This window comes from Myodes glareolus, chromosome 1, assembly GCF_982192425.1.
Source record: "Myodes glareolus chromosome 1, mMyoGla1.1, whole genome shotgun sequence".
NCBI lineage: Eukaryota > Metazoa > Chordata > Mammalia > Rodentia > Cricetidae > Myodes > Myodes glareolus.
In genome coordinates this window covers 92,938,367-92,955,536 of record NC_142026.1, presented here as the reverse complement: position 1 = coordinate 92,955,536, position 17,170 = coordinate 92,938,367, and the positions used below count along the sequence as shown (strand labels likewise).

At 40.1% G+C, this 17,170-nt stretch overlaps 1 protein-coding gene across 2 annotated transcripts in view; it reads left to right on the top strand.

Annotated features, from left to right (window-relative positions):
* The window catches only part of Hdac2 (histone deacetylase 2), a 33,046-nt gene extending 21,156 nt beyond the window's left edge, over positions 1-11,890 (top strand). The window contains exons 5-15 of one of the 2 annotated variants that reach the window (XM_087910866.1): positions 415-553; positions 2,754-2,895; positions 4,015-4,107; positions 4,183-4,291; positions 7,179-7,319; positions 7,586-7,694; positions 8,286-8,416; positions 8,755-8,910; positions 10,631-10,683; positions 10,857-10,914; positions 11,521-11,890. In XM_087910866.1, coding sequence (XP_087766992.1) covers positions 415-553; positions 2,754-2,895; positions 4,015-4,107; positions 4,183-4,291; positions 7,179-7,319; positions 7,586-7,694; positions 8,286-8,416; positions 8,755-8,910; positions 10,631-10,683; positions 10,857-10,914; positions 11,521-11,570 — 1,181 coding nt within the window. In that variant the 3' untranslated portion in view covers positions 11,571-11,890. The remainder of the gene's footprint in view (positions 1-414; positions 554-2,753; positions 2,896-4,014; positions 4,108-4,182; positions 4,292-7,178; positions 7,320-7,585; positions 7,695-8,285; positions 8,417-8,754; positions 8,911-10,630; positions 10,684-10,856; positions 10,915-11,520) is intronic. The other variant, XM_048425236.3, reaches the window with a different exon arrangement.
* The last annotated feature ends 5,280 nt before the right edge of the window (positions 11,891-17,170 follow it).

The following is a 17,170-nucleotide window of genomic DNA, read 5'->3' as shown; positions in this document are numbered from 1 at the left end:
GTTAAACAAATGTGTCATATCTTTCCATAGTTATACAAACAGAACACAACTTTGCAACACTGGGGAGGCATTTCAGGTTCAAAATAGCACATGTAGTTGTCTTTTAAACCCCTGTGCTTAAAAATTAAGACTTTAAAATTCCTCTGTTTAACAATCAAGAAAACAGTTAAATTGTATTTGCTTAGAGACTTTTTCTGCCATTTTTACAACAACTTTCCTTGTATATTGTGATTTAATTAGATAAACTGTAGGAAAATAGTTAATCTACGGAAAACGTATAATTCTAAGTTATAATCCTTAGTTTTTCAATGTCAAAACTTTTAAGCTTATACATGGCTTATTTAATAGTACTTCACTTAAAGAGATTTTGTGTAAATTATTTTATAACTACAATAACATGTTTCTACTTCCTAGCTGGGGCTGTGAAGTTAAACCGACAGCAAACTGATATGGCTGTCAACTGGGCTGGAGGATTACATCATGCTAAAAAGTCAGAAGCATCGGGATTCTGCTATGTTAACGATATTGTGCTTGCCATACTCGAATTACTAAAGTAAGTTCATTCATAACTTTCCCTGTGGTCAAATCTCTTAATTAAAATAAGAAATTATTTGAAAGAATATCAAATAAATTATAATAGATTAATGCTGATTCAATATGGACTTATCACAAGCCAATGCAGAGGTATAAGAAAATAGCAATTTTCTTAGTGTTGTTTTTCTGTGGCTTGAGAACATAATGGGTGTCAGCTTACATTGTATTTAAGCCCAGCCATGGCTTCTTTGCTGTTGAGGACTGGCCTTGACCAAAATATTTCTTGCCAGGATAGGGGCATGGGAATTCTAGAAATATAAAAATATAAAGACGCATAAAAAATAACAGGACAGAAACCATAGAAAGTATTGGGAGGGCATTCCAGTGACTGAAATCACCCACGTTGATTTTTCCACAGCTTTTATACTCAACGTAAATGGGCGGGGGGTTTAAAAAAGAATTTTATTAACATGATACAAAGGTTAACTCACACAGTCACTTTATCACGCTGAGACGTCAGATCATCCTTAGCATTCTGTTGTCTAGGTAGTAGTGAGAAACTACTCTAGATCAAGTATGCTGAAGGCCACCCCTCCCCAGGTGACCTCATAGTTACAAAAGAAGGGGAAGAAGTATGTTTGCATGTCTTGACCATTTATCAGGATTGAATGGGGCTCTACTAATGTCAAAAGAACCAAGCAGTCACACCTTGTCACTCCTGAGTTAGGTGCAACTAAGCTTGTCAACCTCCAGACCCTGACCTCAGACAAGGTGGAAATTAGGCTCACACTTTGTGCCGCCATATTTTGGATAATAAATAAACTGTTCTGAATCACCTGCAGTGACAAGACAATCATTTGACTACTTTAAATAGTGAATTTAATTTTTTTGAGATTTATTTATATTTTATGTTTATTGGTGCTTTGCCTGTATATATGTCAGTGCCCACAGAGGCCAGGAAAGGCCAATAGATCCCCAGGAACTGTAGTTACAGACAGTTGTGAGCTGTCACATGGATGCTGGGAATTGAACCTGGATCCTCTGGAAGAGCAACCAGTGCTTTTTTTTTTTTTTAAATTGTTTGGTTTTTGTTGTTCTAACCACTAGACCAACTTTGTACAACAGTGGCTTTTCTTCTTTCTTTTTTTTTTTAAACACCAAGTTTTTTCTAGTGGCACTTTGATGTAGGTATGGAACTAATGCCATGTCATTCTCCAGAAGTGCATTGGAGATGCTGTGACTGATCTGTAGTGTCCAGCGTGTCAGCGAAGCAATGAGAGTACTTGTGAGTGCTCATAGTTACTAGCTATTGATGGGGCCAAATGTAATCATCCTTTACTAAAACGTTTTATGGAAGTGGAAATTTGAGTGTCCCATGTTATAAAATATTCTTGGTTTGATTTAATTTTTGAGCCTTTGAAAACTGGGGAGTGGTATTGGCACAATGAGACATTGGAAACTGGGGAGGAGTGGAGACATGGACACACTTCCAGCACTTCACAGGCACCCGGGGGTGAGGTCAGCCGGGATGAGAGCACAGCCATCAGAAAACCAGAAAGGAAAAGGAAATGGTGTAAAATTCCACTCAATTCAAAACTCTTTAAAAAAAAATAAAAAGAGTAACTGGATTACTTAAACCACTGTTGCCATGGATTGTTTTATAATGATGAAATTTTGTTTTAATGATTTATTCATTGTTTTGTGTTCATTGATGTTATACCTGCATCCCCTGGAACTATAGTTACAGACGGGTGTGAACTGCCTTGTGGGTGATGGGCACTGAGCCAGGGTTCTCTGGAAGAGCAGCCAGTGCTTCCAACCAGTGAGCTGTCTGCAGTCCCCATCTTTCCTTTCCTTGGTTTTAGTTTTTTTTTATTTGTGTAGCCCTGCCTGTCCTGAAGCTTGCTCTATAGACCAGACTGGCCTAGAACTCAGAGATTCACCTTCCCAGTACAGGAGTAAAGGCGTGCACCACCACGCCTAGCAATGCTGAAATTTTCCAATATAGCAGTTGGCATAATCTTTGGGTGTGAATATATAGAAATACATAGCTGTCTTTAATGTGTATAGAAGAGGGCAGGCCTCAGAAAGTCCTAGATTTTCTTGATTGCCCAAAGGTCTGGATGCTCTCTTAGACTGGCAGTGAGATAAGAAGGGTTGAGCATTGTAAGATCAAGAACAAGTTACTGAATCCTGGCTTACTTCTGTTCTGCTTCCAGGTATCATCAGAGAGTCTTGTATATTGACATAGACATCCATCATGGTGACGGTGTTGAGGAAGCTTTTTATACAACAGATCGCGTGATGACGGTTTCATTCCATAAGTATGGGGAATACTTTCCCGGAACAGGAGACCTGAGGGTAAGACCAAATCTGTCTGAATTTGAGATGAACTTAGGAGGTTGCTAATTTATGGAGGAGCCCTGTTGTCTTGTTTTTGTTTTGTTTCTTTGTTACTGTATTTGTGATGGGATCTGGCCGTCTGGGGTTTCTTGGATAGGTATATGGCCTTGCCTTAGTTTAGCAATTGTTTGGGTCATTGTTCTCTGTTAGGATTTGTCAGGTTGTGGGCCAGCTGAATGGTGTGTGCTGTTTAGTTTTGACCATTTCATTTATGTATGAATGGAGTGTAGGAAATGGTTTCAAGTCAGCTGGCATAAGTGCCAATCTGAAAAAGTTCTGTGGTCTCTCCAGGTTCTGCAGGTTGTCCTTGGGTAGCAAGGACTGTTATCACAGTGGGAAGAGGAGTGAGGTGCAGGATATCACACTGTCTTCAGTGGTGGTGGATTGGGGAAGGCCAGACAGGGTCTTTATTCAGGATCAAGGGCACAGAGGACCACATGGTCCCAGGCTGTATAGGTGGTGTTTCCAGAAGACTGATTTGGGGTGCCTGCCTGGGGTTGTGGTCACAGCTCCATGTACTCATAGTGGCTCGGTGGGTGTGCTGGCTGCAGACAGTTGGAGGTATTGACTCTGGAGATCCCTACCAATGGTTCTGGGTCATAGGACTTCTCTCAGTTCAGGAATGATGAAATAAGTGGGGTCTCTATTTACATCTTGTAAAATTGTTTCATGCCTAATGAGATTGAGGTTTGTTAGAACTTTTGATTTATTTGTGTGGGGAAGGGACAATGACTGTGCCATGTTAAAGGATGCCATGCAGGAGTCAGTTCTCTCCTGCCCAGTGGGTGGGTCCTGGAGATGGAACTCAAGGAGTCTGACTCAGTGAGCTTTCACCAGCCCAAGCTACAGGACTTGTGTTTTATCTGTATTGACTGTATGCGCCTGTTAAGTTCCTTCTTTAAAGTTTGCCTTACAGCTTAGTAAGTACTTCTACAAACACTGGAATATGTACTTGTTTATTTTTTATTGTTTCCTTTTCAAAATTGTGTGTTACTTGGTCTTTTAATCACTTAAAAATGATAAAAGTGACAGACATTGTTATGAAATAGTCTCTTAAGATCTATTTCTGTGTTGTAGGATATTGGTGCTGGAAAAGGAAAGTACTATGCTGTCAATTTTCCCATGAGAGATGGCATAGATGACGAGTCGTACGGACAGATCTTTAAGCCTGTAAGTACTGCTTTCAGAAGTAAAGTGGAGCTGTAAGATATCCTTTGATACTAATGTGTCGTGTTTTGTGGCTAGATAATCTCAAAAGTGATGGAGATGTACCAGCCCAGTGCTGTGGTGCTGCAGTGTGGTGCAGACTCTCTGTCTGGTGATAGGCTTGGCTGCTTCAATCTCACTGTCAAAGGTGAGCACTGCTTCCCATGAAAGTTCTCATCGTTAAGTGCTGGAGAGATGGTTAAGAGCACACTTGTTCTTTTTGCAGAGGACCTGGGTTCAATTCCCAGCCCCCACATGGTGACTCATAAGCAAATGTAATTCCAGTTCCAGGGGATCTAGCCCTCCTGATTTCCACTGTACCCGGCATTGTACATACACATTATATATATGAGAAAAAAATTCTTTTGTTATCTTTTGCTTGCCAATTTGATGTGAAACTTTGTACTTGTATTTTCATGGATTGTTTTTCTTTTCTGGGGGTGGGGTATGTGACTGACTGGTTAGTTAATCTTGTTTCCCAGCAAGTACTTTCCATGTCACCATATTTATGGTAATTACGCATTTATCCATGAATAGTTTGTTGCCATCCTAACTGGGGCAGGAGTACCAGTAGTCAATGTTCTTATCAGTTATATCAATTTTTTCCAGAAAACCTGTCTTTGTTATCTGATTAAATTATTTCTTTCCTGTGCAGAGGCAAGGATTTTTTCTGATCTGCATGCACCCTTCCCTAATCGTTCTTAGATGTAAGAATGGGGCTGGGGTGCTCATTGCTTAACAGCAGCAGCAGTTTCTAGCTTAGCAGTTTTCCCTACTTGTACAAGTCATCTTTTTGCTGAGTTTTTGTTTGCTTGCTTGCTTAGTTTTCTCTTTGTTCATTTCTGAACTGAATTTCTAAATCTATTATGCTCAGCTATATCGGGCGCTCTGTCGCTGACCTAAGAACGGTCTTCTGATCTCCTGTTTGAACTCCGTGTCCTCATAGGTCCAGTGGGCATGGGGCTCTCTGCTTCTGTTACTGTGTCTCCCTGATCAATGTGCCCTCCATTTCCCGCTTTGTTGTTACATCACACTATGGTGGGACACTTTGTTTTTGTTTCTCAAGACAGGGTTTCTCTGTGTAGCTCTGGCTGTACTGGAATTTTCTTTCTCTATAGACCATGCTGGCCTTGAACTCAGAGATTAGTGGGACTCTGCCTCCCAAGTGCTAGAATTAGAGGCATATACCACCCACGCCTAGCTTAGAGTAAATATTTTTAAAGAATAAGCCTTCGTAGTTAATGTTTGGATTAGAAATGGCTTACCATGCACATTGCGTATGTTATGGTAGCGTCCTTTTTCCATGTGAAATTTTGAGGTAGCAAATAAATTTAAATGAAGACATCTTTTTTTGATTTCTCTTATAAGATATAAACAATTCTAAAATAGAACTTTTAATGTAACTAAATCTAGATGCTAACAACTGCTTATGCTTGCATACTGCAGACCAGTCTTAGGAATGTAGTATATAGTCTGTTACTCTACTTTGTATTGAGTTGGGCAACACAAAATTAGTTGCTAGCTTTCTTGGTAGGTCAGCATTCAGTTAACAGCACTGTCATGATGTTGTCTCTCAGGTGTTATAAAAAACTGTCTGGTGTCAAAGCAGATATGAGTTTCCTGAAGTGACCAATCTGATGTATCCTTCTTTCTTGGTGCTAGGGACTTATACCCTACCAATGAGCAGTAATCCCAATTCTAGTGGATACTGTCAGTGTTTGCTGATGTGACGGAAAGTTTTCGGTGTTTGTATTTATTTAATACCTTTCATTATAAACTGCATTTGCACACACAGAGTATATCTTGTATTTCAGCAGGTAAGCAGTTCATTTGTGTAAAGCACCTAAGGATGTTTGTAATTCCATTTTCAGAATTAGAATACAGTTTTCTGAGCTTCAGCTACATACTCCCAGGCCTAGTGAAATCAGTCAGCCACTGATGTCCAACTTGCCCCACCTTAATTGTGTTTTTTTCCATGCTTTCTCTTAGGGGTTCTAGCTTCACTTTATAAAACCCCTTTATAGTCACCACCAGCCTGGGCTGGATGGTAGGCTGGGTGTAGCCTGCTCTTTCCTGTGGACTGTAAAGTAACGTCTGTCCTTACTCTTGTCACATGCTTCTGTCTGAAACACCTGTTCCAGCAGGAGAGGCCTGGTTGAGAATTACATGAAGAAAACAGATAACTAAACATTAAAAATAAACTTCTTTAGGTAATAGGGATTTTATGCCATTTTAATTTTTTTCAGATATTTTCAACTTTGTTATAGAAAAATTGCAAAAACAAAACAGAAAAACCATCATACACTGAAATTAACCAGACCCAGTGACTATAACTTACTGATCATCTATACCTAGAGTAGCCACCATCTAAGTAACAGGCAAAAGTCATGCAAAGGGATTGTTTTTTAATTAAGGCTAAAACCAATAAGGAGTGGGGAAAATATTCTTTAACAACCATGAATTTCTGTTGTCATCACTAAGGGGTTTTCTTTCTTTAATGATTGAGTTAACGTGTCTGAATGATAATGGCCTCAGAAGTTACTGATAACTCATAACTTGTGCCCATGTTAGGTTTGTAGTCTTAGGCAAGTTAAGAAAATGATCCCTAATACAGCACCTAAAGACAGTCTGTAGTCACACTGTGTGGTCCAGCCTTCCGTAATTCAGCCACACGTGCCTGTGTGGGACAGGGAAGCAGAAGTTCAAATTTGTCTGTGGTTCATTGCTATGGTTTTTCTCTCCCTTGTGCCCTCTCTCATGAATATCTTCATTGTGCATGGTCTAACACTAATGCGCTTATTTGTTGTAGAGTCTGTCATCCCCTTCCCCCACCTTGTAGTCAGACTGGCTTCCAGATTCTGACCCCTACATCAGCCTCTAGGGATGTTTTCACTGGCATGAGGCTCTGTGCCTCGCTGTCTAGAAATCCTATTTTGGTTGAGTAAAATTTTGTTTGTTTTTATCATTTTTAAGGTTATTTTTAAAGTTGCTACAAAATACATATTTTGTTGTTACACAAATCTTCTTTGTTGTAGGTCACGCTAAGTGTGTAGAAGTAGTAAAAACTTTTAACTTGCCATTGCTGATGCTTGGTGGAGGTGGCTACACAATCCGAAATGTTGCTCGATGTTGGACGTATGAGACCGCAGTTGCCCTTGACTGTGAAATTCCTAATGGTAAGTGTTCAAGTTGTAGTGTCCACTGGAACATCTGGTATGTAGAAATAAAGGAATGGAAGCGTCTGCAGCCATACCCCGGGATGTGCAGTCTCCTCTGGTGGATGAACAGTTAGGTTGCAAATCTACAAGACAGCATTCCCTGTGTGTTCACTCTCAAGCTTTCCTGTGGGAATAGCTCTCTATCTGGATCTGGACTGTGTTTGTTAGCTCGTAGTAGAGACCAAGCTTTCAATATGTAACTTGTTTTTCATTGTTTTCAATAGAGTTGCCATATAATGATTACTTTGAGTATTTCGGACCGGACTTCAAACTGCATATTAGTCCATCAAACATGACCAACCAGAACACTCCAGAGTACATGGAAAAGATAAAGTAAGAAACCAGTTCGTGTTAATGAAAGCTTAGGAAACTTTAGAAGGTCAAATAGAGGATGTTATTTTAGGTGTGTGCATCAGTGTTTTAACAGGATTTGAAACGTTAAGAACACTGATGTTTTAATCTACTGTATGAACACAAATGTACAGCCTTTATAAATAAACATTTTTATTCAAATGCATTTTGAAATTGCCAAGGGCACTAAATTTTCCCCTTTCTTGCTTTGTTTGTATTATTTGAAACATTTGTTAGAGCTTTGTCTCTAAGAAATGTAGAACACACATCAGTATGGGCTGTGTCCTCTCTTCCATAGACTAGTGGTATGAGAGTGGACAGTTGTACTTGCTGCCTTATCATTACATGAGTAAATTAGTATTTATCTCTTGAGCCGTGGGTTCAGTTAGTGAGTGTGTGCACAGAATTGATGTTTCTTGTTCATTTAGTAGTTAACTAAATGAAAGGTGATGTTTTTTATTTAATGTTCTACCTTAAATAAAGGTATAAATAAATTATAAATAAAATTATAAATAAAATTTATAACAGGGATTTTACATAAAGTGGTTTTGTGTAATAAATTGTGTCATTTAGACAGCGTTTGTTTGAAAATCTTCGCATGTTACCACACGCACCTGGTGTTCAGATGCAAGCGATCCCGGAAGACGCTGTTCACGAGGAAAGCGGGGATGAGGACGGAGAGGACCCCGACAAGAGGATTTCCAGTAAGAAAACCCTTGAGACCCATTGTTGCACTTTTCTGGTTCATGATAACAAGACTTAAAACTGAAGGCACACAGGCATGTTTCACTATCACATGTTGTGATTTCCTTTTCTCCAATTTAATTACATATAGATTTAGCTTCCTGATATCTCAAAGCCGAATTAATATTACCAATTTAATTTTGTGTGAATACACAGATATGCCTATGTTCAGAAGTTAGGCACTTGGTATATTTGGAAAATACTCCATTTGCTCAGTGGGCTGATTGGAATGTTGTAACTGCTCATATATGTATCGACATAAGTGATGATTGTTGAACCTGTGGCTCTTGTGTATCAGTTCGTGCATCAGACAAGCGGATAGCTTGCGATGAAGAATTCTCAGATTCGGAGGATGAAGGCGAAGGAGGTCGTAGAAATGTTGCTGATCACAAGAAGGGAGCAAAGAAAGCTAGGATTGAAGAAGACAAGAAGGAGACAGAGGACAAAAAGACAGGTCAGTTTATAGTTTGGTGACTATTTCATTGTCACTACTTAAGAGTCGCACTATAGCTTTTAGGAGATCCCGCAGTCATGCCAGGGTCAGGGTGGATGCGCTCATGAGTCCCTTCTCCTTGTGTAAATGTGTTTCCGTCTAACGTTTGCTCTCTAATGCTTTCAGAATTCTTTTAAAGTTTTTTCAAGTGTGTGCACTCATATTTTCTTTGTGATATAGAAACTTTATCTCCTTGTTAACACAGAGTCATGTCGCAGAATGGAGAATACATGCAGCAAAAGGAAAGATGGAGTAGTTGTAAACATTGATCCTCTGAGCAGAACTGCATCTTAATATTTGTAGCTCAGGGTAGGCCTGAATTCACAGTGATCCTCCTGCCTCATCTTATGTGCTGAGATTAGAGACATATGCCAGTACACCTGGTTCAGAGCCAAAATTCTAAAATAATTTCAAGCTATTTAAAGTTGTCTTAATGAAGCAAAGGTTAAGTTCCATTGTCCTTTGAAAAGTCGCTTTAAACTTGAAGATTCTTTAGGAACTGAAGAAGATAAAGCAAGAAATAAAGAAAGGGACCAAGGAGCTAGGGCGCAGAGGATGGTTTCTGATGTCTTTGTGTGTTTGAATGCTTTATTTAGCATGCCATTATAGCACCTCCTTCAGGATTTTCCTTCTCTGGTTACTGTGCGGAACTGTGCAGAGCTAAGGAGTGGGAAGCAGCCTCTGAAACACAGTTCCTCGTCCTGACAGTGGTAATGAGTGCAAGGTGTAGGTGCCCTGTTGATCGTGTAGGCCTGGCTGTCTGGTCACTTACTGTGCTAGCCTCAAACTCAAGCCGTTGACCTTGCCCAGATTCCTGAGTGCTAGCATTACAGTTGTGTGCCACCACATCCAACTCAGTTTCTTTCTATTTTAAAACATCTTCCGCATTTTCTCTTTCTTCCAAATAGGAAAGTGATAGGGTAAGTTGTCTCTTGCTATTTTAGACAAAATTAGTGCTATTTTAAACAAACAAACAAAAAGACAAAAATGTATAAGCCAAAACCTACAATAAGAACCTGCCTTGGCTTTGCTACTAGGAGTAAAAGTTCAGCAGCCAAAATTAACCAAAAACTAAAGTGTAGTAAATTTCCCATTTTCAGCACTCACATGTGTATGAAAGTTGGCATGAATCACCCACACTGTCTGTAATACCTGAGATGCTGGTGTTCCTACACCTTGTCCTTAGGCCATTGCTTCATAACTGTTGTCCGTAGAGAAAACACTCCACACATCTGGCAAAGTACTTTTATTACTATATTTTAACTTAGGAAATTCAATTTAGTGGTAGCTAAAAATTACAGGTCAGAAGAATGGGATGTAGTTCTTGTGGGCCAACAGGACAGCTCAGCAGAAGTGTTTGCTGCCAGCCAGGCTCTGACGTTAGAGGATGATGGCTGATTTTTGCAAGCTGTCTTCTCAGCCCTGTGGATGCCATGTGCACCCTCTAAAGAAATTAATGTTTAAAACAGTGAGTTGGCTTCTGCTTGCCTTCAGGATCACATGTCTTCTTACGGCAGACACATTCGTCTTCAACTCCTGAAGTCTTAACCACTGCCTTCTTGCCTCGGGAAGATAGGCTGCACTCTTACCCACGGAGAGTTGTTTTTATCCTTTGGGATCTCATTTCAGTGTCCTTCCCTACTGACAGCTCTCCTGACCTGTGCTCTACTTTACTCCCAAGGTCTTCACAGTACTTGCAATGCTGTGGTGCTTCAGAACCGGAAGTTAGAGCAGGTGCGAGCACATCATCACTGTAACAGTGCTTCACTCAGCTCGGAACCTTAGGATGCTTTCTAGTCATGGGATCCATGAGTAGTGAGCTTAGTGCAGCTGTTTATATTTTAAGATAAAGTGAATATATTTTATCTATTTCAAATTAGGATTTAATCTTTTCTTTCTGTCTTTAGATGTTAAGGAAGAAGACAAATCCAAGGACAGCAGTGGTGAAAAAACAGATACCAAAGGGTGAGCGAAGCTTTCCCTCAGAGACTGTAGCAGGAATACTTGTGCTTGGGGGAGCCATGTATGCCTTACATGCTGGGATAACCCAGAGAACATCACCCTACAAGAGACCTTGTCTTCTGAGTGGGGGTATTGTGTCCTAGACTATTTTTCCTCAGCCTTTATGTTTGTGATCATGGTTTACAGAGCACTCAAATTCCTGTGCTTGGAGGATTTGGTATTAGGAGATTTAACATGAAGCCTGCTGGAGAATTTTATTGTCAGAACACATGATTGGCTAGGTGTGGAGGCTGAGGCTGGGGGATTGCCATGAATTTAAATACAGACTGAGCTACATAGTGAATTTTAAAACATCATTCTAAGCTGAAGAGTGAGCTTCTGTGTCAAAAGAAGCATGCATGCTTGCACACATATTTGCATGCTAAGTTTAAGGATAACTTGGGATGCTTAGGTGTAGAGCTACCAAAAGATTAGGAGATTGAGACTCTGATAGCTCAGAAACAACACTAAAGTACTTGCATGAATCTAAAAGGCTTGATCAGCAGCTAGGTCAGTACTCTTAAACCAGGAGTGCTATTTTTAAAATTTTTACATTACTTCTTTCGACAGAGCCAAGTCAGAACAACTCAGCAATCCTTGAATTTGACTCCCCAACTTAAGGATCCTCTTGAAAAGTGAGACGATACTGGGCTAAGAAACCTTTGCTGTTTGAGGACTCCTGGCTTCATTTTATACTGTTTTGGCATGGACTGTATTTATTTTCAAAATGGCTTGTTTTTGTTTTCCTTGGCAAGTTTTATTGTGAGTTTTTCTAATTATGAAGCAAAATTTCTTTTTTTCCACCATGCTTTATGTGATTGTATTTAAATTGATGTGTCATTATGTCAAAACACGGGATCTATTAAACAAAAGCAATTGGCCTTTCTGAGCTGATTTTTCCATCTTTTGTAATTATCTTTATTAAAAAATTGTACTTGGATCGTCTTCTGTCTGTTCATTGCAAAGACTTTTTACAAAGTTAGTGACTTGATGTTGTTTGTAGGACCGGAATATACCAAAGGTGATTTCAGTTTGAGTGACGACCCTGGGTCGTTAAGGCACTCCCTGCTCACTCTAATGGGTGTTTTTCACTGCAGTAGGAGTAACACTGTAATGCTCAGCCGTTGTCATGAAGACAAATTGCATAACTCCAAAATTTATAACCTATGTAGCTGTGGTGAAGGAATCATTTTTAAACTGAACCCAAGACTCAAAAATTAGAAATGGAAATTAAGACTTGAAAGAGAAATAAGTCTCTGCCAAACCATCTCTAAGGGTTATTTCTTCCTGGACACACACCCTGCACATGTGCATGAGGGCTGTTTAATCAGAATGTCCTCGTGTTGTAAAATGAACTCTGCTAGCAAAATCTGGTCCTTGTCCTATAGTTAGATCACAGCCGGTCGCATAGTTGTTCAGTCCCAAAGAAATACACAGAAGCCTACATTAATTATAAACTGGTTGGCCTATTAGCTCAGGATTTCTTATTAACTCTTATGTCTTACAGTAATCCATAATTTTTGTCTGTGTTAGCCATGTGGCTTAGTACATTTTATCAGTGAGGCATTCTCATCTTGCTTCTTCTACGTCTGGGTTATAACTGCAGACTAACCTTTCCTCTTCCCAGAATTCTGTTCTGGTTGCCCCACCTATACTTCTGCCTGGCTACTGGCCAATCAGTGTTTTATTAAAGCAATGCAGCTGGCAAACCTTTCCAGGATATAAGACCATTGATCCATAGCACTTTAGAAGCATCCTACTCAAACAATTCAGGAACCATAGTTGCTTAGTCTCATTTCTTTTTATACAGCTAAAAGCCTCAAGGCCAAGGACCAAGGATCATCTGGAAGAGTCAGTCATGTGGCAAGGGAAAGTCGCAATCACCTACATCCTTGCCTCATTAAAAATTACATTTGACTCACTCATAAATGGTTTTTAAAGCCAAGAAAACCAGCCCACAAATCACAATCCCAGAGAACCTAGACAATGATGAGGACCCTAAGAGAGGCATACATAGATCTAATTACATGGGAAGTAGAAAAAGACAGATCTCCTGAGTAAACTGGGGGAGGGGAGAGGCAAAGAGGGGAACAGAGAAAAAGGTAGAGCTCAACAAAAATCAATTTAAAAAATTACATTTGAAAACAAGACTTCAGTTTGGAAATCCAATCATTTATTAAGCTGTTACTGATTTGCCCAAGTTTTTATTCTTTCTCCATGGCATGTTGTCTAAATCAGTTTTGGTACTATTCAAGATAAGCTTGAAATCCTTTGTTCTACCAAAGCTCCCAGCATTCTCCTAGTAGCTAATCACTATAAAATGGTTTCCGTTGAGTGTGTATATGCACACTTTCATGTGATTGGGCATGCACACACCTATGCAGGTGTATATAGGTGTGCAGGCATACAATCATTTGTGTGCAGGTATACATTCATATGTGTGCAGATACATGTGGAGACCAAAAATTGACAGTTTCTTCTTCCTTGTTCACTCTCCACCGTAGGTACTAACTGAGGCAAGCTCTCACGCTAACCCACAGCTCACCAGTTTAAGTGTAGCTGGCAAATTTACCTATCCCTGTCTCTTCTTCCTGAGTGGTAGAGCTACAGGCAAGCAAAGATATCTGCCTAGTGTGTCCGTGAGTACTGAGGATGTGATCTCAGATCCTAACGGTGGGTACTTTACTCATTGAACCATCACCTCCTCAGCCCTGAGGCCCTTCAGTGTTCTCTTGTGAATTACCATCTTTGTGCCCAAATTTGTGTCATTTAAAATGAGAAAAAATAAAATGTTTCCTGTTGGGTACATTATGAGTGAGGTTCAAGTAAACAACTATGTAGAGTGCTGGCAATCACTGTAACAAGATAAAGGGCAGTGAAATGGTTCAGGAAGGAAGCTTTACACTGTCGTGTGTTTTTATAGATCACAGATAGGCTGCATTTGAGCTGTTGTGGTTTGATGCCTTCTCATTTCAAATCAATAGCTAATGGTAGATACAGAAGCAATCTTCCAAGGCTTGGTTTCCTAGCGGAAAACTAATAAAATTCAGCAATGTTCTGGGAATATTAATCTCTCAGTAATTCACTAAAATGTAATCCCAAGGAAAATGGTGGCCAAATGGGTCGAAGCACAACTAGTACTAGCTGTTTACTGCCCCGTGATGTAAATGGAAAGCCACAGCATTTAGAAACTGTTCCATTGCTTTTCTGCCACCGTGCCACAAGATGGCAGTGTCTCCATTCAAAAAGAAAATGGCATGTGTGTGAGAGTGTGTGTTGTGTGCATTTCCCTGCAGTCGGCTGTTCTGTTTAACAAGCTGAAGACCCTTACTAACATATTCCTTCTTTTCTGAGTTTGAGGACCTAAACCCAGAGCTTGGCAGGCAAGTGCCTACCACTCAGCTAAATCCCCAAGTCCCATATTCTTTTGAATGTAATATTGGGCTAAATCTATTCAAATTAAACTAGAACTTGGAGATTGAGGTTTTCCTGTAAATAGGACAATTGTTACACTAATTTCGAAGCTTTATATCCATAAAATGCTGTATCTGATAGCGGTTGGGTATTGTGGTTTTTCTGGTTGGAAGTAGAATGGGACTGAGTACTGCAGTCAGAATAATTTTATTTCGGCTGGATGGAAAGCTTGTTCATAATGTAATATACATAAAGGAGAACCAAGAGTTGTTTCCAGGGATTCAAGTTAATCTGGTGAAACTGCTATTGAAGGGAATTGGAATGTAATCCCCCAGCTGCTGTTCCTCAGTCTTTGGAGTAGAACTGTGAGTGTGATTGTTGTGTGGTAGAGTGCCTGCCCAAGGCCTGCTTTCTGTCTCCAACGTCTTGGCTGAGTGAATGAGAGTGGATTCCTCAATGGCATTCTATGTGTTCATAATAAACTAAGAATATTTCATTATAAAATATGGAAAATGGGTATATGTTGTCATGTTTTCTAAAACTAGAGCTATGAACAGGTGAGATGCTCTGGCTAGTTTACCTGGCATCCAGAAGTTTGCATTTAGGAGTGAGGGGAGCAGTTATAGCTGAAATACAAGGCAATATTTTTAAGGTTGTGACATTTTGGGGTCTATTGATAACCTAGATGTTCCCAGCATCAGTCACACATTATCTAAGGAGTCATCTTTTTCTTTCTCTAGAAATCAGCATTTCAGGGGTTCTTGCCAGGAGTGTGGTACTCAGTGCACTGAGTTCAAACCCGCACTGTTCATTACACAGACAAGAGCAGAGAGGCAGTCATCGCCATCAAAGCTAAACTGCGTGTGGTGTCTCGCACTTGTAGCCAGCGCACAGGAGGCTGAGGCAGAGAAATTAAGCTCCAGACTAGCCTAGGAAACAGACCTGACCCAAAACAAAACAAAATAAAAAACTAACTAAATAAACAAATAATGCACCCTGCATCTACCTGGCAAAGACCAGCAAATGGCGTGCCACTGGGAGCCAGTGAAACAAGCCACAAATTTAAAGACATGAAAAGCTGTGTCTCGAACTCACAATCTTCCTGCTTCAGCCTCTTGCACTCCCACATCCAGCTCCTCTTTTCCTTTTAAAGGGCACTTAACGCTATGTCCTATGTGAGAAAGTCAAGCTTAATACTCTTGCTGAAGCTGGCATGGAGGAGCCTCATGCCTTTAATCCCAGCACTTGGGAGGCAGAGAGGGTGGATCTCTATGAGTTCGAGGCCACCCTAGTCTACAGAGCCAGTTCCAGGCCAGCTAGGGATACATAGAGAGACCCCATCTCAAAATCAATAATTAATTAATTAACTAATTAATTAATATAAAAGACTGGATTTCTCATTTCCTTAGAATCTAATATGTTATTTCCCACTAAACGTTTAAAGTAGGGATTTCAGACCGGTAAGAGCAGAATGCCCACTTTGAATCCATAACATGAACTTACCATTTCTCGGGAAAAATTCCAAATTGTGACTAGTTGTCAGACTCTCCAGGAGTTCAGTGTAAAAGCAACAGTGTGAATTAGAAAAACACTTCAATCACTCGCTTCCACTTTCTTAATGACCAACTTAGCCAGCTTAGGTGTGCCTTTGTGCTGCTACAGCTTGATAATAAGCACTCCTAAAATCAATATTTTTGAAATCCAGTTTAACAGAAAGTGTCTTTTTTCTATTTTTAATTTTTTGAGAATTTCATACATGCATATATATATATATATGTATATATATATACATTTTCATCATAGTCACCCCCATTTCCTTCTCCTAACTCTTCCCAAGTCAACCCTTATCCCCCCTCAACATGATATATCTCGAAATGTAAAGCATACCAAAGGGCTCTTCCTCATTAGTCCTATTTCTGGACCTAGACACTCAGAAGTTCATATTATTTCAGATCTGCATGGTCTGTGGGGGGCCACAAGTCTGGTTTTCATGATGTGTACTCCAAGGTCCTAATGAGGATGGCAGACAGCCCAGTTTAGCTTGTTGTCATTACTGAGCACCAGAATACCAGTGTGCTAAGAACAGAGTTCTGGGTGCTCCAAGCCTTATATTACATTGCTAATTTACCTATCGAGAATGAAGTGTGTTTTTGAAGTCTGGGAAGTGGAACATCAAGGTACCAGTATCCAGGAGGGCCTCAGTGCTGCACCATCCTGTGGCCCAAGGCAAGTGGATGCTCAAGAAGGCCTAGGTAGCCATAGTTGTACGACCTTAAATCCCAGCACTTCAGAAGAAGGCTGATTCTCAGTGTGTTTGAAGCCAGCCCGGTCTAACTATGTAGCCAATCTGGGCTATATAGTGAGATGTGGTCTCAAAAAAAAAATGAATGAGCAAATGAATTAATTTATGAAAATTGATGAGAAGAGATTTATTAAAGGGAAGGCCAAACATGTTGGTATGATAGGCCCACTCTCAATAGCTAATTGACATGAAAAAAAAAAAAACATCAATTCATGGGGCTTGGAGAGATGGCTCATGAATTTAGAACTCATTCTGTTCTGGTCTTTAGGGGCACAGATACAGACCCCAGCCCCCTCATCAGGTGGCTATAACCACCTGTAACTCCAACTTCAGGGATTTGATGCTCTCTTCTGGATTCTGAAAGCCCTTGCACTCACATGTGTGCACAGAACTACCCAAGACACTCACTGACATTCACAATCACAGTTAAAATAAATCTTTTCAAAAATCACTTATGGGGACAACCTTACCATGTCTAACCTCGCCTCTCCATTTAACACCTAC